Here is a 21,330-nt window from a genome sequence, read left to right as displayed (position 1 = left end):
TCGCTGTTACATCCGTGCTGGGGTGGTGGCATCGGGGGAGTAGGCAGAGCCGGTGATGGAGACCGTGGGAAAGCAGCTTCTGTGCTGGCTGCCTGGCTGAAGCGAGTCTGCACACGCCTGCCGTGACGGTACGGGTTTGGGAAAGCCACTGGCAGGCTTGCTGAGACTCGGCCAGGCTGTGCGGGGGACGGAGGGCTGGGCCCTCGCTGCTTCTCTCTGCCTGTGCCGTTGCCCTGTCGGTGGGGAGCAGTTGGAGGTGCTGGGGTGTCCGGGGAGGCAGGGGCTGCTGTGGGAACGTCCCTGTGTTTGCTGCCCCACCAGCCCCTACTCAGTCCCTTGAAAGAAGGGATGGGAGCACAGCCTGTTTCTCTGGCCTTGCCTGCCTTGCCTCCCATTTCAAATTCGCTGCTGTGATTGTGACCTCCTCTCCTGCTGTCCCTGCAGCTCCCTTCCCTCCTGCTTCTTTGCTGGTGGCTGGGCTCTCTGTCCCATGACTCTCTGCGTCTAGACCTGGCTGTCCGTGCCTTTGCCAATCAAACCCGAACATCCTCCTCTACCAGGTCTGTATGGAAGAACATTGCCTTTCTCTATCGGAATGTGTTGATTGTGGTGCACTCTTTTGCTGGCCTCGTTTGAGAGGGGATGCAGAGAGGTCCAAGCCCATGCCCTTCTCTAGAACTAGCAGCTGGGGCCCTCCCGGGGCTGCTGCAGCCCTGGTGGAACCTGGAGGGTGGTCAGTTTTGGCAGCAAAGGGGCTGGTGGGGTCCCCTTTGAGGGGATCCCATATCCCATCCCACCACATTCCCTTTCCTGGGTGGGAAGGAGTCGTGGAGCCCGGGCTGTGTCACCACCTCTTATCACACTGAGGGAGAGATAAGTGACTCAGCCCTCAGCCCCTCCCTGGAGGAAATAATGGGATGTGGGTCGTTTCTGCGGGAGTGATCTCTGCCCTGCCCCGGGGACATACCCTGTGGGAAGAGGGAACCTCCTCCTGTCCACATAGCAGCTCTTCCCAGCCCGGCTCAGCCTCAGCTGTTTGCTGTGATGGGGGGACCCTCTGCCCCTACAGTGCCGCTTCCCCGAGCTTCAGTGCCGGGTGAGGAGCATCCGAGTTGCACTGGGGGCTGTGCTGTGTTCAGACCCCCTTGTCAACTTGCTGGCGGTGGGTGGGAGTGGGTGTTAATGCCACAAGGAATTATTTCTGTTGTTCTGACAATCTGTCTTAACAAAATCAGTCTCTTCTGACCGCTCTTCTTCTCCTTTCCTCCCCCAAATCACCGCAGTGGAGAGGGGCTCCTGCCCTCCCAGGCCACTTCCCTTCCCCTCGCCTTGACGCCAAGCCGCCTCCGCTTGTGCCTCCCCGTGCCCCCTGCCCTGCCCATCCTGGGCGCCCGCCACCCATGGACGACTCGGAAGTGGAGTCGACCGCCAGCATCCTTGCCTCTGTCAAGGAGCAGGAGGCACAGTTCGAGAAGCTGACCCGGGCGCTTGAGGAGGAGCGGCGCCATGTCTCAGCCCAGCTGGAACGAGTCCGGGTCTCCCCACAGGACGCTGGCCTGGGCTTGGCCAACGGCACGCTCACCCGGCGGCACCAGGTAAAACGCCCCCTCAGCAGAGGTGGCTGCGGAGGCTCCCAGAGCCCCCATCCATGTCAGTCCTGCCTCGGCACAGGCAGAGTTGGGCCCGGCTCCCTTCCTTGGATATGTGAGGAGCAGGAGGCCTGGGCTGCTTGTGCAGCTCCAGCCGTGCTGTGTGCGCAGGGTTGAGGTTGACCTGGGGCTGTACAAACCCATCAGAGTTACCAGAGTCTTCGGGGAGCAGGAGCCCACCTGGAGGGTTGTGCTGCCACATTGGTTCTGGTTTGGTTTTGTGGAGGCTGGAGGTTCTCCGTGTTCCGTACCTGGGCATCTGCGCTCCCTTACCACTTGGCTTCTGGGAAGGTGGCTGAAGTGCAGAGAAGGGGCGCAGCAGTGGGGAGTGCCTCTGCCTCTCCCTCATGCAGCTGCGGGGTCTGCAGCTGCCCCTGAACTGCCAGGCCAGGGCCGGGAGAGATCCCGGGTTCTCTACAAGGCTGGAAGAGTGGTTTCACCTCCCTTAGACTGAGATCTCTCTTGGTTCTCCCTTTGCTGGGCTCTGTTTTGGGGCAGAGTGGTCGGAGGGCTGGTGCTCAGAGGTGGTGGTGTGAAAGCAGGTATCTCTCTGGCTCTGGAAGGTGGTGGTCCTGGGTGCAATGTGTAGGTCGGCAGGAGGAAGGGGTGGGCAGAGGAGGAGCGCAGGAGTCCAGCGGTAGCGCTCTGCCATTGGCCTCCCAGCATCTGTGCTGTTCCCTCGCAGTCTGTCAGAAGACATGGAGGCTCTCCAGGCTGTGCTGAGGAGCAGGGGAAGGGATGGGCCGTTCCATCAGGAGCCTGTGGAAGAGCTGGGGTGGCTGGAGGGGGGCTAAATTGGATGGTGCCCCCTCCACCTCTTCTGCAGGCTGGAACAGTGGGGGATTGCTGTGTGTTGCATGGATTCAGAGGAGCGTGCCGCTCTCCTGGGAGCGACGTACGAGTGTGCGTATGATGCTTCTGTCAGATGCAGGAGGTGGCCACCTTAGGGAAGGGGGGTGGATATGTGGGATCCCAGCAGCGGGAGATCAGTCTGTGACAGCTCTGTGGTGGTGCTGTATGTTTCAGAACGGCCGTTTCCTGGGCGATGCTGACCTGGAGCGGCAGAAATACTCAGATCTGAAGCTGAACGGGCCGCAGGTGAGGGGGCTAAGCCTACAGGCTGTGGGGCAGGGCTACTGTGGCTCCACTGTGGCTGGGAGAGGTGGGGGACTCACATTTCTAACACGGCTGCCCTGGTTGAAGGGACTTTGAGTGTGGTGTTATGCCCCCCTTCTTCTCTGGGGTGCCCAGACAGGCAAGGTCTCCTGGCCAGCTGCCTCCCAACAGATGTGTGGGATGGGATCTGACTGCCTGTGCTGTGCTCCCGCAGGACCACAGCCACGTCGTGTACAGCACCATCCCCAGGATGCAGGACCCAGGCCAGATCGTGGAGGAGACGTACACCATGGAGGAAGACCCAGAAGGTGCCATGTCAGTCGTGTCTGTGGAGACATCAGACGATGGGACAACCCGGCGGACAGAGACCACGGTACCGACCTGGGGGAAAATGGAGGGGCAGGGCAGGGCTCTGGCAAGGGGCCCTGTGGCTGGGCTGCCACAGCCACAACATCTGCCAGCTTGTCACGTAGGGAGCTGGAAGGGGTGCGGAATCTGCCCAGAGTAAGGTGGTGGGTTTTCTGACAGGAGCATGTCCTGTGTCTGTCCCTGCAGGTGAAGAAAGTGGTGAAGACTGTGACCACGCGGACAGTGCAGCAGATGCCGGTGGGGCCTGATGGGCTGCCCTTGGAAACCTCCCCTGTCCCCAGCGGTTATGTCCAGACCATGGACAGGAACTTCCGCAAGAATGGCAACGGGGGCCCCGGTGGCTACCTGAGCCAGCTGGGAACCGCCACCCTCCCTCGCAACTACCACTACCCTGATGGCTACGGCCGCCCCTATGAGGACGGCTACCCCAGCAGCGACCACAGCTATGGCAGCCTGTCCCGTGTTACCCGCATTGATGAGCGCTACCGCCCCTCTATGGACTCCTACCGTGCCCCCAGCCGCCAGGACATCTATGGCCCCCAGCCCCAGGTGCGCGTTGGGGGCAGCAACATGGACCTCAACCACTTCCACCCTGAGCCCTATGGCCTGGAGGATGACCAGCGCAGTGTTGGCTTTGAGGACGTAGACTACGGGCTTATGTCTGACTACGGCACAGCCAGGCGGGCAGGGACCCCATCAGATGCGCGGCGGCGGCTCAGGTAGGCAGCAGGAGTCTCTGGGTGCAGGATACTGTGGGGTCCCCATCACTTCACCCTCCTCGGAGGAAGGATGATCACGGAGACGTTTCCGTGAGCTGAGTCGCATGTGGCTCATACAGGAGAAAACTGGCATCTGTTCCTAATTGTCTGCTTAATTGGTGGTTAAAACTTGGTGCTAATTGAGCCAGTCGTCCTGCAGCAAGGAGTTCCACTGGGTGGCTGGATGTAGCTCCAGGCCCTTCTGTCTCTGCGCTAGTGGGACAGCAGGCTCGTCTGCGCCCCAGCCTGGCTCATCCTGCTGGGAGCCGTGCCTGGGTGCCTGGTGCAGGCTGTGGGGCTCGAGCAGAGCCCTGCAGCGCCCAGAGCAGCGTTCCTGCTTCCTGCAGCAGGGCCCTGGTGCAGGGCAGGGTGGGGCAGGAGAAGCTGCTCGACCTGTTTGGCGGTGGCAGCGTCACCCCCTAGTTGGCAGTGATCGGCAGCTCCTTCAACCCTGTAGCCAGAGCAGCGTCCTGGTGCTTCTGTACCCACCCTGGCGGGCTGTGGCTGGGCTCCCCGGCATGCTGTGGCTCCTGTAGAGCTGTGCTAGCTGGGTCTCTTGCACAAATGCTGCTGCTGAAGCCTCTCTAACTGCTCCGCTGGCCACCTGAGCTGTCAGGCAAGGTCTGAGAAGCTCTGGAGGACAGCGTGGAGGATGTGAGGTGGGAATGGAGCAAGGTGCTGAGCCTGGCTCCCAGTGACAGGGAGGGGGCTGTTACAGCAGGCTAGGGTGGGCATACATCTGCCAAGCGTCCCCAGGCTGAGCATGGGCTGCCTGAGCTCCCAGGGCATAGAACAGGGGCAGGAGGCAGAGGGTGAGAGCAGGGTGGCTCTTGCCAGCCACTGCCGGAGGTCCGCCTGTCCCGAGGCACGTACTGTCAATCCGTACTGTAACCCACTGTGGCTCCTGGCTGCTGATGGGAGCAGAGGAGGAGCCTCTGTCCTTCTGGCTTGTGCCAACTCGCATTTCCCTGGCTGTGCCAAACCTGTTGGGGCGGTTGTTCACCCAGATTGATTTCCCTGGCCTGCCTCACCCTGGGAGGCATGTGCCAGCTGGAGGAGGGCGGGCAGGGCACCTGCTTCGTTCCCTGACTAGCTCAGGCCACCTCCAGGAAGCCAGCATGAGCAGTTCCGAGTCCATGGCTGTTGTGGCTGCTTGGCAAGCAGTGTGGGCAGAAGGGGTTCAGCAGGTGTGTCTGACCTCTGGCTGCTCTGCCCCTGGGGCTTCAGGGAGTGAATGACAGCCAAATCAGAAGGCTCTGGCTTGCAAACCTTCCCTGGGTGTCCAGCACACAGGCAAAGCCCTCCCTGGATGGCCTGGTCTGAACAGCTCAGTCTTTGAGACCGCAAGTCCTCTCCAGGCTGGGTGGTGCCCATGCTCCTTCTGCTCCTCCAGATCCTGGAGTAGTGGAGTTACAGGAGCTGAGTGGGAGACGAGACGAGCTGGGCCACAACAGAGGGAGAAGGTCCCACTTCCCGGCATGGCCCAGAAGCAGCCCTGGTGATGTCACTGCCAGGATGGTGCCGGGTCTGGAAGATGGGCTCATGCAGCCTGGCAGCAGCTCTCCCTCCCCCCGCAGCTGATAAAGATTGCAGCTATCCGTGGAATCCAGGCGCTGTTGAGCTTGGCTTTGTCCCCTGCCTTCTCAGTTACCGTCCGTGCTTCGCCGCCTGGCTTGTGGAACAGGAACAGGAGAGACCAGCATCCCCCCTGTGCAGAGCTGTTTGTCTGGAGTAGGAGCCAGGCGGTTAACGACTTCTTTCAGGGAAGCAGCACGCCAGGCATGCAGGAGACAGGCGGCGCTAAGCCGAGGCACAGCGTGTGCTGGTGCCCTTGGCTGCGGGGTCCCCTCTGCTGGGCTCTGCTCAGGCCTCTCTCTGCAGGGTACGGTGCCCCCATCGCTGCCAGCCCCATCTCGCCTGGAGGGGCAGGGGCATCTGGCACTGAGTGGTGCCTGCAGCCAGGAGCTCCCTTCCGCAGCCTGGGAGCACAGGCAGCTGCCAGCTGCGTTACCAAGCATCAGGCGCTTGTTTGCAGCGCTAGCACTTGGCTGTGTCCCACTCCCGGCGTGTCCTGCTGTGGGGGTGGTGTTGGTCAGTGTGGTGCGCTGGGCGCCGCAGCAACAGGGAGCAACTCCTCAGAGTCACAGTGCCCTTCCCATTGGGACTGGCTGGAAATCCGTCTCACAGCCTGCTGCTGCCATCCGCGTGGTGCCATGCAGGCAGCTCTGCAGCAGCCACAGCCAGCAGGGATGTGGCTGCAAGAACGGCTGCCAGCCGGAGCCAGTGGTTTGGCAAGTCCCACGCCAGAGGCTGGCGGGGAAGCAGCAGCATAAGGAACAGAGCCTGCTGCCATCCTTGATTACACCTTCCCCACTCTGTTCCTGGCTACAGCACACGGACAGCAGCTGAGCCATCCCTAGAGTGGCCGTGAGCTGGAGGTGCTGCCGTGTCACCTTGGCTGTGTGTCCCCAGTGCCCTGGCACCGCAGGAGTGATGGCAGCAGTCAGGCCCCTCTGTTTAAGCACCAACTTCCCTCCCTACCCTTTCTGTTGGAAATCCCCAAGTTGTTCTGCCTGGGGACAAAGGATTATATTGCCAGTGAGTACAACAAAGCATGGGAATTGCAGATTTTGTGTGTGTGTGTGCATGTGTTCTAGGGGTATTTGGTGTCACCTCGGTGTGCAGGGGATGAGTCGTGCTGTCTTGCAGCTTCCCTGTGTTGTCAGGGCCCATTCACAGTGCTGGGTGGTTGTGGGTGAAGTGCTCCGCACCAGAGCAGGATGTGGGAGCTTGGCTGTCTCTGTGCCCGACGGAGCCCATCTCCTGGGTAGCAGGAGACCTGCGGATAGCACTGGGCATCGGCAGGCAGGAGGGTCTGAGCCCCATCCTGAGTGAAGGTCTTTGTTCTCACTGTGATGCTCTGGAATAAGGGCAGTGGCTTGGCCTGGCCACAGCTCGTGTGGCGGGATGCCGTGTGGATACGGCCAGATGGTGTAGCTGAGGGCTGGGTAGCCTGAAACTGGGCTCTGCGCTGCACGGTGCTGGGCTATGGCCCAAATGCCTGCAGGATCCACTCTCCTGCAGTCGCTGGAACGGACTTGCCTTCTAGTGGCTGCTGACCCAAATGGGTTCTGTGCCTCTGGATCTGCTCCTGCCTCCATAGAGTTTATGCAGAGACCAGAATCCAGCCCCTGCCCCAAAGCCAAGCCCAGGGGCAAGGGTCTGGGATGGCTGTTGGGGCTGCCTTCTCCTGGGGAGCAACCGCCTGCTTCCCAAGCAGCCCTAGGAACACCATGGAAGTGGCTGCCTGCGGCTGCAGGCTCCAGCTGGACCCCGTGCAGGGAGCAGGAAGGTGCCTGACCCTGCTCCACTGCCCAGCCCTTGACTGGAGTGTGCCCGGAGTGCTCCAGCCGTGCGTTGGCGACAGGCACTGCACCTTGGCCCGTCCCTGGAGGGGGCAGAGCATTCCCCATGCTTTGGGCTGTGCCGACACCTGCTGTCCTCTCTCCTAGGAGCTATGAAGACATGCCGATGGACGAGGTGGCCCCTGACCGGTACTACTGGGCCCCCCTGGCTCAGCATGAGCGCGGCAGCCTGGCTAGCCTTGACAGCCTGCGGAAAGGAGGTCCAGCCCCCGGGAACTGGCGCCAGCCAGAGCTGCCGGAGGTGATAGCCATGCTGAGCTTCCGGCTGGACGCCGTCAAGTCTAATGCAGCTGCCTACCTGCAGCATCTCTGCTACCGCAACGACAAGGTGAAGACGGAGGTGCGGAAGCTGAAGGGCATTCCGGTGCTAGTGGGGCTGCTGGACCACCCCAAGAAGGAGGTGCACTACGGTGCCTGTGGAGCCCTCAAGAACATCTCTTTCGGCAAGGACCAGGACAACAAGATTGCTATCAAGAACTGCGATGGGGTGCCTGCCCTGGTGCGCCTGCTGCGTAAGGCCCACGACATGGACCTTACAGAGGTCATCACAGGTAATGGCTTCAGGGAGGAGAGGAGGGGCTGATCTGTTGGATGAGGGATGCACAGTGCAGTTTTTTTAGCCCTTGTGCTCTGATTGACCATCTTGTGGCTTTGCAGGAACACTGTGGAACCTGTCCTCGCATGACTCCATCAAGATGGCCATTGTGGATCATGCGCTACACGCCCTGACCGACGAGGTGATCATTCCCCACTCCGGCTGGGAACGGGAACCGAGCGAGGACTCAAAACCCCGCCACATTGAGTGGGAGTTGGTGCTCACAAACACCGCTGGCTGCCTTAGGTACGGCAGGGGGCTACCAGCTGCTGGCAGAGAGCTGGCGTGGGCTGGGGCTGCTGTAACGCTCCTTCCTAGCTGCTTCTGCTGGCTTTCTTGGACTGCCAAAGGAGGCCTGCCACAGAGCTGCTCTCCTGGGACAGCTGCTGGTGGCACAGTCCTTGATTTTGGAGGACTCAGTGGGAGGGGGCTGCAGGAGTTTCTGTTGCGAGCTCTGCTGGTTGCAGGCTGCTTCTCGGATGCCCTCAGTTCTCTTACCCATGACTGTTCTCTCCTGCCTGCCAGGAACGTGAGCTCAGAGCGCAGCGAGGCCCGTCGGAAGCTGCGGGAATGTGATGGGCTGGTGGATGCCCTGATCTACATCGTCCAGTCAGAGATTGGCCAGAAGGACTCAGACAGCAAGGTACCACAGCAGGAGTGCTGGCAGGCACTCCTAGGGTGCGTTCACAATGGCTGGAGCTGGTTTCATCCCAACACGGATGAAGAATGGATGGGGGAGTCTTCACTGGGGAGGGATTTGGTCTGACAGAACTAAGACCCAGTCCAGGCTCACACCTTTCCACGATCTCCGCTTGGGAAGAGAGCGCTGTGGAGGGTACTGTTTGATCAGGAGGGGTCTGGCAGTCGGCTTGCAGTTTGCAGTGGGAATGTCGGCCTCAAACAGGGCCCTTGTGGTGTCACATCCCCACACTGGTGTCCTGACTCAGGGCTCCCTGACCTGCCTCGGTGAGGCCTTGGCTTGAATTGGCCTGGAGACTTTGCTTGTGCATTTCCTGTTTGGTGCAGAGATTTTTGGCCCAGCAGAGTATGAACTCATGCCAGTGGAGTTGGCCATGCCTGGGATGGGGGTGTTCTCCGGTACCATCTGAGATGGAGCTGCCTAACTCAGTGGTCCCAGTTCATCTGGCCCTGGGCTGCGAGCTGTGATAGGGCCCTCACTCAGGCATGGGATGGGTGTGTGCTTCTCGGAGTCAAACAATCTGGCTTTCTCTCTAGCTGGTAGAGAACTGTGTTTGCCTGCTGAGAAACTTGTCCTACCAAGTGCACCGTGAGATCCCCCATGCCGAGCGCTACCAGGAGACACCTCTGGCCCCTGCCAACAACACTGGGCCCCATCCTGCGAGCTGCTTCGGGGCCAAGAAGGGTAAAGGTTCGTTGGGAGGCAGCGGCATGGAGGGAGGTGGGATAAAGACACATCTACAACTGTGGAGCTTGAGGGTGGTCTGGGATCTCTGCTACTCCTCCAGCATCTCTCGTGTGAGGGCTAAGCTGCAGCTTTCACTAGAGATGCAGCAATCCCTGGCTTTGGGAGCTGCTGCTTGGCTTGCCCAGAGCATTTGCACAAGCTGGTGGTGGGTTTCTGTGATGGTGGTATGCTGACGGATAGACGTCCACTAACTCCACCCCTTCCGTTTTCTCCTGTGTTGCCCCTTCCCTTTGCTTTCTTGCCAAATGATGATGCTGTCGGCACTTCTCTCCTCCTGCCTCCCCTCTCTTCTGTCCTCTCCGCTTCGCCAATAGACGAGTGGTTCTCCAGAGGTGAGTGTGCTTTGGTTTTAATTTTCCTACGGTTGATTGGGTGCTTTCTCTGGCTCTCTTGTCCCCCAAGCTGGGCTTTACCTGCCTGCAGCGTGGCTGGTGCCCCGGATGTCCCCTCCTGGCACACGCTGGCAGCTCAGCTTCAGCTTGCCTTGGGCTTGTTCTTTAGCAAGTGGCAAAAGAGCTGTTTGGCAAAGACAAGTGGGGAGAGGAGGACGTGTCTCACACCTCCCTGCTTGCTCTTTAAAGGTAAAAAGCTCCCAGAAGACCCTGGTGCCGATACGGTGGATTTTCCCAAAAGAACAACTCCAGCCAAAGGTATGTTCCTCCGTGTTTGTGTTTACCACAAGCAGCCCAGGAGAGGAGTGGGCAGAGTTAATTTCCCATTGAAGTGAGCCCTCTCAGGTGGGCAGAGGTTTGTTTGGAGAAAGTTTGTTTGGAAAAGGTTTGTTCCTGGTTGCCCAAGCCCGTGTTGGGAGGATAATTGTGCTTGGAGGGGCCCAGTGCTGCTTCTGGTTGGGCTTCCCAGGTCTGTGGAGGGAACTGTCATCCTGGGAGTGGGAGACAGCATGGTGATACAGCCCTGGGAAAAGCAGCCCAGTGCTCTCAAACTTCCCAGTTTCCCTCATGGCTGCTCTGGGAATGAAGAACAGCAGGATTTAAAGCCAGAAAACACTGCCATAAGGAGTTCTCCAGCATGAGGAAGGGTTTTTCCAAAAAAACTCTGGGGACAAGTCACTTGCTTAGAGGGCTATGAATCGGGCTGTAATGAGCCCAGTGCCTGAGTGCAGCTCCTTCTGCCCCAAAACACTCTGTGGTTCCTGGAAGGACCCTGGTGCTCCTGAGGGTGTGAAGATTGAAGCCAAAAGAACCGCAAGGAGACCTAGGACAGATGTGAACTTGTGGGCAACTCAGATGTGCAGTGGTGGCTCTTCAGGCTGAGCTGGGCCGTGGGAAGAGTCAAAACTCATCTCTGGTGGAAGGCCATGCAGGTGCCCACTCTGTCTTTGGGACTGGGAACAGCCCTCACCACAGCTGAGGGCAAAGCAAGATCTCAGGGCTGTAAACTGCAATCCCAGAGCTGCTCTAGAAGTCATTTCCCTGGAAAAGTCAATGCCTGCAGGCCTGATCGCTGCCCACTTGCTAGGGGTGGTGGAGAGCTGGAGAACCTGAGCCTTCAGACTCTGAGGATGAGCTGGACGCAGGCTGTCCTTAGCAAGATGTTGGTGGCCACTTGCTCAGGGTGTTTCCCCTTCACCTGCTGAGGGTGTGGGCTGAGCCTTGTGCTGCTGCAGTGCCCGACTGCCAGGTTTGCTGCCCTGCTCATGCTGGGCTGAACACTTCTCAGTTCGGGGTTGTACCGGAGTCAAGGCTTCCTTGCCGATGGCAGCAGCGCTGCTGTTCAGCCTCGGCTTCCCCTAAGCTGCAGGGGTTTCGGTGGCAACCGGGCATTGACCGTGGCCTTCGGCCAGGCTGGATCTCTGGGGCTGGGGACAGCCTGGCCCCCTCCGTGCCGAGGGTCCAGCCCCCAGGGAGCAGTGAGCCAGAGCTTTCAGCTGCCTCTGCCCAGCAGTCCTCCTCGGAATGAGCTGCAGCAGAGCCCTCCAGTAATTTCTACCCGTGTTCTTCTGGCAGGCTATGAGCTGCTCTTCCAGCCAGAAGTGGTCCGGATATACATCTCCCTTCTAAAGGAAAGCAAGACTCCAGCCATCCTCGAGGCTTCGGCAGGAGCCATCCAGAACCTGTGCGCTGGCAGTTGGACGGTGAGTACCTCGTGGAGCTGGCTGTGTCCGTGTGGAGGTGTGGCTGCAGGGTATCAGTGCCGAGAGCATTGCCCTTGGGGTGCCAGCACAGCTGTTGATGGCCACGGCTCTGCCGTTCAGGCTGCTCACTCGGTGCACGGTTCGCTGCCACGCGGCAGCACCATTCCGGTGCGGAGCAGGCCTCTCCTGTGCCATGGAGGGTCTGTGCTCCTGCTGGCTCAGTCCGTCCTGGACTGCCTGTCTGCATCCCTGCTGACAACAGCTCTCTGCCTGTCCCTCCTGTGGGCTGGGGATAAAGGCCCCATCGCCTGCATTCCCTTAGCATGTGTGGACAGACCACTCAGGAAATCCTGCTTCCCTGGCCTCCAGGGGGAATTTGGGGTGGGAACGGGACCTTTGCAGTCTGTCTCACCGCGGGTGCAGCCAGGACCCTTGGCTCCCACGATGAGGATGCGTGCAAGGCTCCCAGGAGCAGGGAGAGGCTGTGCCTGTCCCGATGATGCCATGTGCTCTGGCTGTCCCTGCAGTATGGCCGGTACATCCGCTCAGCGCTGCGCCAGGAGAAAGGACTCTCCGCCATTGCAGACCTCCTGACCCACGACAGCGAGCGTGTGGTGAAAGCGGCATCTGGAGCCCTGCGCAACCTGGCTGTCGACTTGCGTAACAAGGAGTTGATAGGTGAGGGCCACAGAGGGGAGGATGTCATGGTCTCCATATCCAAGTTAGGCAGGAACTTCTTCCTGATTTTGGTGGCTGAGGAAGCACGTGGACTTGGCGTCAGCCCCATGTCTGTCTGCTGCTCCTCTCTCAGCGTGTGCTGAGCTGCGCCCAGAGACACCAAAGCTGGTTTTCCCTTGGCACTCTCTTCCTTGCTTGCTCACGCACACCTCTTTACCCTTCCAGGGAAACATGCCATCCCCAACCTAGTGAAGAACCTGCCTGGAGGCCAACAGACCCCGGCCAAAAACCTCTCTGAGGACACAGTAGTGTCGCTTCTCAGCACCATCAATGAAGTAATTGTGGACAACCTTGAGGCGGCCAAGAAGCTGCGGGAAACGCAGGGGATCGAAAAGTTGGTGCTGATCAACAAGTCTGGGTAGGTTCTCCATGAAGGATAATGTGATGGACGGAGAGGGGCTTCTCTTGGAGCTTCCTTGAGGCCAGGGGTGTTTCCAAACACCTCTTCTTTCATCTCTTTCCAGAAACCGCTCAGAGAGAGAAGTCCGAGCAGCCGCTCTCGTCTTGCAGACAGTCTGGGGATATAAAGAGCTGCGGAAGCCTCTGGAGAAGGAAGGCTGGAAGAAGTCAGATTTCCAGGTCTGGGAACAGGGATGCCGGTTGTGGGTGGGGCTGTAGGTAGGGTCCTGCAGTAGAAGGGTGTTCCTGGAGTTCTTCTGTACTGGATTTCTGCTCCTACCCTGCTGGTGGGTTGGAGACCCTTGAAGCAGTCCCTCTGCTGTTTCTCGGCAGACGGATGGCAGAAAAACTCTGCTAAGGAAGAGACGTGTTGTAAAGCTGTAAGCTCTGTGTCCCACGTGTATGTGTGCAGGTCTGCAGGCAGGAAGGTTTGCAGCACTGAGGGCTGCTGTGGCTGTGCTGAGGGACAAGGCTCTCCAGGCTGGGGCTGCCCTTACTCTGTAAGGGTTGGATGCTGCCCTGATCCACTTCCAGGCAGCTGCGTCCCCTCCTACATAGGGGGAGCAGAGGGCTTGGGGCACCCTCCAGCTGCTTTGGGTCTTTGCCTGGGGGCTGTGGGAGGGTTTCTGGGGCTGTCCTGGTGCCAGAATGGGGATGTGCTGGTGGGGAAGGAGTATCTGGGCCAGATTGTGAGTGGCTGCTCTCTGCTGCTGCAGGTGAACCTGAGCAATGCCTCTCGGACCCAGGGAGGCAACTCCTTTGATGACAGCACCTTGCCTCTCATTGACAGGAACCAAAAATCTGGTATGTGCCTTGCCTCCAGCATCTCTTCCTGCTGTTATCCTTTCACCCTGTGGGTCGCCAGGGCAGCTGGCCTCATCCCCTCCCTGCTCCTTGTCCCTAGCTCCCTTGGCAGCCACAGCTGCTCACACAAGGCCATCAATTTGGGCTTGTGATGCGTTCTCAGGGTGAGAAATGATGTGTGCAGTTACCTTGGGTCCTGCAGCGTGCATGGGTCAGCAGGGCCGCACCTGCATTTGGGCTCCTCTAGCTGGGTTGGGTAGCAGTTCTTCTGTTCCAGGCTGTGTCTGATCTGCTGCTCTCTCATCCTTGCAGACAAGAAATCCTCCCGGGAGGAGATCCAGATGAGCAACATGGGACCAGGTAGGAGAGGGACTGGGAGGAAGGTGGCAGCTTGCCTCCTTGGTGTGCTGGGAGGGGACAGAGCTCACATCTGCGGGGCTGCTGCTGCCCTCTGTGGTGATGGTGTGGCTGACTGTCCACTCTCCTGCTCCAGACAACTATTCCACGCTTAACGAACGGGACCACAGCAGGACACTGGACCGGTCTGGTGACCTCAGAGATATGGAGCCAGTGAAGGCAGCGCCATTGATGGTGAGCAGCTCTTCCTAATGAGGCTGGAGTGAGCAGGACTGGGGAGCAGGTGGTGACATGTGGCTGTCCAGGCTGGCAGGAGGTGGGGAGAACCGGGCACCCACAACTAACACCCTCAGCTCTGTCACCCCTACTAACAATCCCGTGTGTCTGCAGCAGGAGGAGGGGCGGCAGGAATCGCTGCCTGAGGTAGAGGAGGCGGAGGAGGACGCTGCTGTGTTTTCCCCCCTGTCGGTATGTCCCACAGCATCCTGCCCAATCTCACCAGTGGTGAAAGATACTGCTATGCTGTTAGGGGTGCTTTGCCAGCCAAATTCCACTCTGATCGCTGCTGCCTGCAATCGCTGCCAGATCTGTCAGGGCTATGATCGCACCGCCTCTGGTTGCTCGTGCTCCGGGCATACTAACGTCCGTCTCTCTCTCCCCACAGCAGAAGATCTAGCTGCCATCCCACCTCCACTCAGTTTTGGTTGATAATATATTATATATATAAATATATATATAACACTCTTTGTGGTGGAATGGACCGACTTTTACCTTGTCTTATTTTTGGATTCTTGCTGGACGGTTCGTGCCAACTCGCCAGCCGCTCGGTGGCCTCATCCTGGGGCAGCCCGGCCCCTTGGCCTCCTCAACCGCTGCACCTCCCTGCTCTGGGACCGATAACTCTTCTCCCTGTCCTCCACCACCTCCTTCCTCCAGAGAGTAAAAAAGTCCCTCCTGCCGGATCGACCGGTGGATGCTGCAAAAGGATTCCGGCTCTGCCTTGACCAGGAACTGCCTTCTCTCCCCCGCCTTCCCTCTGCTTGGAGACACCTGCAGGGACAGGAACTGGGACCATACTCACCGCCTTGTTTTGTTTCCTTTTGTTGCCTATAGGATATATTTTTTGTGGGATCACTTTTCATCCAGGGTGGTGGGGACAGGGGGAACATCCCTCCCTGGTGGCGGCTGGACCAGGGGGAGAAGGTCTGGTGTCACAGCAGCGTGAGGGGAAGGAAAACCAGCAATAACTTCTCTTTTTTTGCTCTGAATGAGGTGTCGGAGGCATGGGAAGGGGATCGGGCTGGGGCTGCTGGCCCCCACTGGTGACCGTGAGGAGGGGTCCTTGTGTGGGGCAGGGGGTCAGCATGGGGGAGTGAGTCCCTGCGCAAGGAGGAGATGCGGCAGGGCAGGATTCTGGGGGTGCGCTGTGTGGGGTGCAGGCATGGGCAGGGCTGCAGAGCCAGGATTCCCCCTCACCCCACTGCCCCTCTGACTTTCTCTCGACACGTGCCTTTCTTTTGCCACTGTGAAATAGCTCTCTGAATCGTACTGTCTGGTTTCTGCGCTGGGGACGGGGTGCCTCCTGGACTCCCCGCGGGGCTGGGAGTTTCCCTGCCCTGTCGGGAGCCAAAGCTGGCGGCAGGGAGGCTGGAAGCCCAGTTTTGAGGGTGTAGCCCCCTTGTCCTCGCTTTTGGGGTGCCAGGCTCTCATCTGCACCCCAGGGAGGACACATATCCTCCTCCCCTCCACTGGGAGGGGGTACATCCAAGTGCTGTGATCTCCTGGGAGCCCTTGGGGCTCCCTCTGCAACTGGAAGCCTCTTTCGGAGGCTGCGAACTGGAGCAGGAGAGGGGGAGGCTGCGGTTGGCAGAACGGGTGCCTTGCTCCTCTCCGGAAGCACCTCCGGCTCTGGCTGAGTCCTCCCTGGCTCCACCTCAGCTCCGTTGGGTTTTGTTCTGGGATCTAACTCTTCTCTTTTCCTCTAAATATGTAAAACACTAATTCCTTTTTTTAATTTTTAATTCCAAATGAACCAAAAAAAGCGCTTCCCCCTTCCCTCCTTCCCTGCCCCAGTGAGGAGTGGGGTTGGACGGGAGGGCAGTGGGTAGCACTGTGCTGTTCCTTGTTCAATACCTGTGCACACTCTTGTAATGCTTTTAAAACAAAGTGATTTTTTTATATAAATAAAGTTTTTAAAGTGTGGCTGTGTGGCACCTTGGTGCTTTTCGCCTCACAGTTGGGATTGGTGTCTTTTCCTAGGGCCGGGCTATGCCTAGTGCTGCTCAGCTCTGAGGGGTCCTGGAAGATGCCACTTTCCCAAACCCTTTCCCTGACTGGAGTGAAGTTTCCTCCTCTTTCTGGGAAAAGGTTGGAGGAAGTGTAAGCAGAAGCAGAGCTTTGCTTTGTGCTGAGTTTTCAAGTGTTTTCACAGCGTGCTTGGGGCTGCACAGGAGAAGGCAGAGAGCATTCCTTTGGAGTGTTGGGGCTTCCTGCTGGGAAGCCTTTCACTGAATTTTACCTATCCTCTGGTGGCTGAGAGAGACTTTCCACGGGTGAAAAAATACCATAATTTCTCTAGCTCATCCTTAGGAAAACCCAGCTTGGGAGCCCTCTGGAACCAGGGCTGCCCCGCAGAGCATGGCTCAGCTCAGCCCTTCCGGAGAATACCAAAGCCAGGCTGGAGTTGCCTCGCTTTCCCTTTCCCTCTGTGTGCAGGTGAAAATTCATTGGGAAAGAAAGTCTGTAAACTCCTGGAAATACCTATTTTAGAAACAATTTTCTGGAGCCTTGCTCTGGGAGGGGATTGATGGGGGTGCAGAGCAGCCCTATGGTGATGGGATGGGGTCTGTGCTGATTCCCTGCAGGGTGCAGCACAGCTGGAACTGCCCCGCAAGGAGGCCAGGGCTGCTCCTGTGGTGACGGGAAGGGCAGCCCTGGCAGAGTCGCCCCAGCTGGCAGCACTCGGGAAGCTGGGACCTCCGAGGGCACCCGTGGGTCGGGGGAGATCCAGCTCTACCTCTACCCTTGTCCTTAAAGCCCCCACAAACAGAGCGAAGGCAGGGCTAGGTGCTTTATTGCTTCAGATTGAGAGGGCAAGGGCCAGGATGGGTGGCTTGGCTGCGACAATGCCAGGAATGTCTCGGGGTGGGTAGGGAGACAAGGAATGGTGTCCGGGATGCCTGGCTCAGCAGAAACAATGCTGGGGAACTGATGGGTGGGACAATGCAAGGGATGTCTGGCTCAGCAGGGGTGATTCCAGGGATGCCTGGCAGGGAAGATGACAGGGATGTTGATGGTGGGCATGACACTGAGGGCACCCAGCCAGGGCAGCTGCAGGCTGGGCTCAGAGGAAGAGCTTGTTGTGGCAGGTCTGGCAGTACATCTTGTCACTGCGCTCGCAGTAGCTGCCTTTCTGCAGCTTGCCCAGGCAGTAGGAGCAGATGAAGTGCTCAGGGTGGTACTTGCGCCCTGCGGCTGTGATACAGCGACCAGTGACGGGGCAGCCGCAGCCGTGGCAGATGCTGCCCTGTCGCTGGTGGAAGTGTAGCTTGCAGTAGGGCCGTCCCTCCAGCTCAAAGAAGGAGCCATCGGCAAAGCTGTTCAGGCACTCCTAGGGGGAAGGACATGTGGAAGGCTGGCACGGCCTCAGGAGCGCTCGCCTGAGTGTACCCGCTGTCCTGCTGCCCACTCACCGTGCACACGAAGCACTCGGTGTGCCAGATGCCCTGCAGTGCCGACAGGTAATCACCCATCACGGGGCGCTCACAGCCCCGGCATTTCGGAGCGAACATGGCCAGGAAGTCCTGGCGGCAGTACGGCTTCCCGTTCCGCTCGTGGAAACCTGCGGGAAGGGCAGAGCGATGGGCACCCACCTTGGGGAGCTGGCAGTGAGGGTGCCCAGGACAGAGGACAAGGGAACGACTATAGGGGGATGTTGGATGGGGCATTGAGCACGAGGGCTGGGGGAGACCCCGGGTAGGGGCAATGGGGACCTGATGGGTGGGACAATGCAAGGGATGTTTGGTTCAGCAGGGGGATGCCTGGCCTGGCCGTGAAGATGCCAGGGATGTTGGTGGTGGATCATCAGCAAGACCCCCCCATTTGCCCCGTGGGACGCACCGTCATCTCCAAACACCTTCCCACAGCGGGCGCAGAAGAAGTGCTCAGGGTGCCAGGTCTGGTCCAGGGCCGTGAGGACTTTCTGTGGGAAGAGATGAGGTGAGTGGCTGGCAGTGGGGACCCGGGGGGAGGCTGGGGATCGGTGGGGGAGGCCGGGGGTCTCACCTCGTAGATGGGGCCAGCACAGTAGGCACAGCGGGGGGAGAAGGCCTGGTGATAGTCCTCCTCGCAGTAGGGCAGCCCGTCCCGCTCGAAGAAGGGGCGGCCTCCCAGTTCCTGCCCACAGCGGGTGCAGGCAAAATGCTCGGGGTGCCAGGTTTTACCCAGCACGGTGAGCACCTGCATAGAGAAGGGGAGCAGTGAGAGCCGCTCCCAGGGGTGCCAAGAGGAGTGGGGCACCAGGATGGTGGCACAGGGACTCACCTTGCCTGCGATGGGCTTGTGGCAGGCAGTGCACACGCCAGTGGGAGCAGCCGTGATGCCCAGCTCTTGCAGGTCCTGGGTGAGGCTGCCCAGCATGTTGTCCAGTGAGGGCTCGGCTGGCACCCCAGCTCCCTGTCCCGCCACTGTGAGCTGCCAGGAAGCAGTAGGTGAGCACCGGGCAAGGGCCGGGCTCCTGAGCTCCTTTGGCAGGGATGAGACTCACCTTGCTCTCCATGTAGCCCAGGTCAGCCAGGAGCTCATCCAGTTGTTGGGCAGCCGCCGTGGGCAAGGGCAGCAGTGGCTGCGGGACCTGTACGGGGCTGCTGCACATGGCAGAGGGAGGCATGCTGCAGCTTCCATCCTGAGGCCAAGGATCTGGGACTGAGAGCCCCCGACCCTGCACACGCTGCAGCCAGGGACAGGGGCCCTCCCTGGGGATGTGCTGTTGGGGAGGGGGTTGCTGGAAGCTCAGCCCTTACCCCAGCAGCGCTGCAGGGGCACAGGATATAACCCCCCACCCCATTTCGTGGAAGGATCTGTGTTTTGTGGGCACGGGCAGGAGGCCAGGTGACCCTGAGGGATGTGTCCATGCAATGGATCAGGCAGCCCCAGATGGCTTTGCCCTCCTGTGGTTATGTTTTACCTGTACACTGTCTCTAAAGCCTCTGCTGGAGTCTGAGCCCGGGGTGGCAGCTGCACCTGGCAAGGACAAACCCTTGTGGCCAAGCCCACAGGATGTTTGCCTGTGCCCTTCACCGCCTGCTCAGCACCATAACCCCTGCCATAAGCTGAGCAAGTGCTCAGCCACCAGCCCCACTATGATGAGACGTTACCTTCAAGGCCACCGAGGTGAGTGGCTTGTGGCCACGGGGGGCTGAGGGCCTGGCTGTGGCCACATCCTGCTTGCATGAGCTCGGTGCTGGTGACGTGAGGCCCTTAGAGGCTGCCTGAGAGCTCTGCTCCAGCTCTGCCAGCAAAGCGTCTGCAGAGAGAAACGGGTCAGCACCCCAGTTACTGCTGCCCTCTCTGTCTGTCCCTCCCAAGCAGGGTTGTGCTACACCTGAAATCTCAGGAGCAGGAGTAGCATCACAGCAGCCTCTGCCAGCCAGGAGCCAGGGCCCCAAGGGTCTGTGATGTCCCTGAGCACCCACACACAGACCCCATCCCCAGCGCAGGGTGTGACCACCGTGCTGCGCAGCCTTCCTGCAGTGTGGGGTACTGCTGGTGACAAGGTCCTGCTTCTCCCCATCACCAAATCTGACAAAAAAACCATCCCCCAGCCCTTAAATTCACCTGGCATGGGAGAGCCAAAAACTTCATTGTGTCCTGCGTACCCACAGGGTGCTTTCTTTTTCCGCTTTCACCTTGTCACAGCGGTTGTTCCTCAGCATCTCACTGCCCTTGATTTATCGGGGAATGGGGAATACCCCCAGTGCGGCTCCTTCCCTGAGCGCACAGCCCCCACCCCAGGCCAGCAATGGCTCCCAGCACCCATGGACCTCGCGCTGCACCCTCAGGCTGCTCAGCTCCGTGGCATGCAGCCAGGATTGTGTTGCTACCACAGCCTGTTTCCTGCTGCCAAGCGCTCTCCATTTTTGGCCAAGCACTTGCTTGGCCATCTGGACCCCAATCATCCCCTAGGATGGGAGCACAGGAGGGAACACGGCTCCCTTGCTGCCCCCGCTGCAGCTTTCCCACAAGACTGAGGTAGTGGGAGGACAGGGCCTACCCAAGCTGCTGAAGATGCAACCTCGCACTGAGCCTGAGCATGGGACTGGCTCCGGAGGCGCCCCACTTACCCAAATCCTCCATCCTGCTTGTCGGGGGTCCCAGGGGCTCGGGGGTTAGGGCAGCGCCTGCAGGGTGGTGAGCGGGCAGGCTGGACTGCACGGGCTTTCAGTTCCGCTCCCCAGCGTCGCCGCCCTCCCCAGGACGGGGTTTGCGGCACGGGGTTTTCCCTCTGTGGGTTGTACACGACGTGCACATCTGACAGCGGAAAGCAGCGGTGGGGCTGGGGCGCAGGGCGGTGAGAGCAGCCCAGCTAGGGCTGGGGAGGAAAGGAGCTGGACAGCAGGTTGGTCAGTAGCTCCTGGCATAAAAACACTTGAGATTTTGGGGCTGCTCAGCTGGGTGTGTGTTCTTCTTCCAGAAGCCGCTGGCCACGTGTGGCAAGGGACAGCATCCCTGTGCCAGGTGGAAAGGCGTTTGCAACTGTGTGATGGAGGCAGGAACAGGACCTGCAGTGCTGGCATGCTCCAACGCAGCCTCACCTTTTGGGAGACGCTTTCGGAGCCTCACCTTGGATTTCCAGGTACTGGCAAATCCCTTTGTGTCCCTTATGAGCCACTGGGAGCGTAAGGCCTCGGCCCACCGCAGCTGTGCAGGCCACAGTGGCTCTGCCGACGCCAGCTGCGCCACATTCTCCCTGCGTTAATGCTTTGGGCCGCTGCTCAGTCTCCCAGCGGTGCCGTGCGTGTGGCTGCTGGGCACAGCTCGCTGCGGGCGCTGCAGCTTTGGGATGGACCTGCAGTGCAGTGATTCCCACCATCCAAACCCGTCCCAGGCCTGAGGTACAGACACCTGGGGTGACTCGGTGGGGGAGCCCAGCACCAAGGCCCTCCCTCTGTCCCACCACAGCCCTGCAGCTCCACGCTCTCCCCCAGCGCTGCTTTTCCGCCTGCTCCAGAGGGGTTTCCCTCACACCGCTGCAGCGCACGAGCTCCCTGCCAGCCCTCCTTCCTGGGGCTGGAAGGGGCAGACGGAACCTCGAGCTCCCCCGCTTCGCCCTTAGGACGCGCTCCCCCGACCCGTGTCCCGGCACCGTGGCCGGGAGGGACCGGAGCTCGCTCGGCCCCCCACGCGGGCCGGTTTGTCAGCGCGGCCGCAGAGGGGGCGGAACGGAGCTTGTTTCCCGTGGCGCTGGAGGGGGGGGGGGTCGCTGAGGGGCGAGGGGGTCGCTGAGGGGCACATCGCGCCCTCTCCCCCAGCTCGCCCCGGGCCGGACACGAGGGCGCGGCCCCGCGGCCGGAAGTGCCC

The 21,330-nt window shown here is 59.9% G+C and overlaps 2 protein-coding genes and 1 long non-coding RNA gene across 10 annotated transcripts in view; 2 read left to right on the top strand and 1 right to left on the bottom strand.

The window, feature by feature from the left end:
- CTNND1 (catenin delta 1) overlaps positions 1 to 15,954 on the top strand; it is a 28,618-nt gene extending 12,664 nt beyond the window's left edge. Inside the window, exons 2-20 of one of the 7 annotated variants that reach the window (XM_069857146.1) lie at positions 445 to 560; positions 1,284 to 1,595; positions 2,676 to 2,747; positions 2,980 to 3,138; positions 3,321 to 3,853; positions 7,405 to 7,868; positions 7,975 to 8,158; positions 8,438 to 8,555; positions 9,149 to 9,302; positions 9,674 to 9,691; positions 9,941 to 10,009; positions 11,327 to 11,454; positions 11,982 to 12,132; positions 12,358 to 12,550; positions 12,657 to 12,771; positions 13,308 to 13,395; positions 13,708 to 13,755; positions 13,889 to 13,986; positions 14,573 to 15,954. In XM_069857146.1, the coding sequence (XP_069713247.1) occupies positions 1,401 to 1,595; positions 2,676 to 2,747; positions 2,980 to 3,138; positions 3,321 to 3,853; positions 7,405 to 7,868; positions 7,975 to 8,158; positions 8,438 to 8,555; positions 9,149 to 9,302; positions 9,674 to 9,691; positions 9,941 to 10,009; positions 11,327 to 11,454; positions 11,982 to 12,132; positions 12,358 to 12,550; positions 12,657 to 12,771; positions 13,308 to 13,395; positions 13,708 to 13,755; positions 13,889 to 13,986; positions 14,573 to 14,695 (2,910 nt within the window). In that variant the 5' untranslated portion in view covers positions 445 to 560; positions 1,284 to 1,400 and the 3' untranslated portion in view covers positions 14,696 to 15,954. Of the gene's footprint in view, positions 1 to 307; positions 561 to 1,283; positions 1,596 to 2,675; positions 2,748 to 2,979; positions 3,139 to 3,320; positions 3,854 to 7,404; positions 7,869 to 7,974; positions 8,159 to 8,437; positions 8,556 to 9,148; positions 9,303 to 9,673; positions 9,692 to 9,940; positions 10,010 to 11,326; positions 11,455 to 11,981; positions 12,133 to 12,357; positions 12,551 to 12,656; positions 12,772 to 13,307; positions 13,396 to 13,707; positions 13,756 to 13,888; positions 13,987 to 14,416 lie in introns of those variants that run through there. The other 6 variants (XM_069857145.1, XM_069857151.1, XM_069857150.1 and 3 more) reach the window with 6 other exon arrangements.
- Positions 15,955 to 16,815: 861 nt separating this feature from the next.
- LPXN (leupaxin) lies at positions 16,816 to 20,194 on the bottom strand. Of its 2 annotated transcripts, none has more exons than XM_069857143.1 (9): positions 20,094 to 20,194; positions 19,128 to 19,276; positions 18,938 to 18,993; positions 18,518 to 18,617; positions 18,295 to 18,444; positions 18,037 to 18,210; positions 17,872 to 17,953; positions 17,445 to 17,593; positions 16,816 to 17,362 (listed from the first exon to the last, which is right to left on the bottom strand). In XM_069857143.1, exons 1-9 carry the CDS (start codon positions 20,104 to 20,106, stop codon positions 17,096 to 17,098), a joined length of 1,140 nt encoding a protein of 379 aa, XP_069713244.1. In that variant the 5' UTR covers positions 20,107 to 20,194; the 3' UTR covers positions 16,816 to 17,095. The 2 variants fall into 2 exon arrangements, with proteins under 2 accessions (XP_069713244.1, XP_069713245.1); XM_069857144.1 differs by having other exon boundaries at positions 18,938 to 18,987.
- Positions 20,181 to 21,155, top strand: LOC138720794 (uncharacterized). Its single transcript, XR_011337476.1, has 3 exons — positions 20,181 to 20,368; positions 20,444 to 20,605; positions 20,749 to 21,155. It is a non-coding gene; the product is annotated as an uncharacterized lncRNA (long non-coding RNA).
- The last annotated feature ends 175 nt before the right edge of the window (positions 21,156 to 21,330 follow it).

The sequence above is a fragment of the Phaenicophaeus curvirostris genome, chromosome 5, assembly GCF_032191515.1.
Source record: "Phaenicophaeus curvirostris isolate KB17595 chromosome 5, BPBGC_Pcur_1.0, whole genome shotgun sequence".
In the NCBI taxonomy this organism is placed as follows: domain Eukaryota; kingdom Metazoa; phylum Chordata; class Aves; order Cuculiformes; family Cuculidae; genus Phaenicophaeus; species Phaenicophaeus curvirostris.
The sequence above is the reverse complement of the archived record's forward strand: the minus strand, read 5'-3'. Positions and strand labels throughout refer to the sequence as shown.

Coding starts and splice junctions, on each gene's coding strand:
- LPXN (XM_069857143.1), bottom strand. Junction 18,618..18,937: donor GCTTTAGAGACAGTGTACAG/GTAAAACATAAC, acceptor TGCCATGTGCAG/CAGCCCCGTACAGGTCCCGC. Junction 17,594..17,871: donor GAAGGTGTTTGGAGATGACG/GTGCGTCCCACG, acceptor CCCTTCCCGCAG/GTTTCCACGAGCGGAACGGG.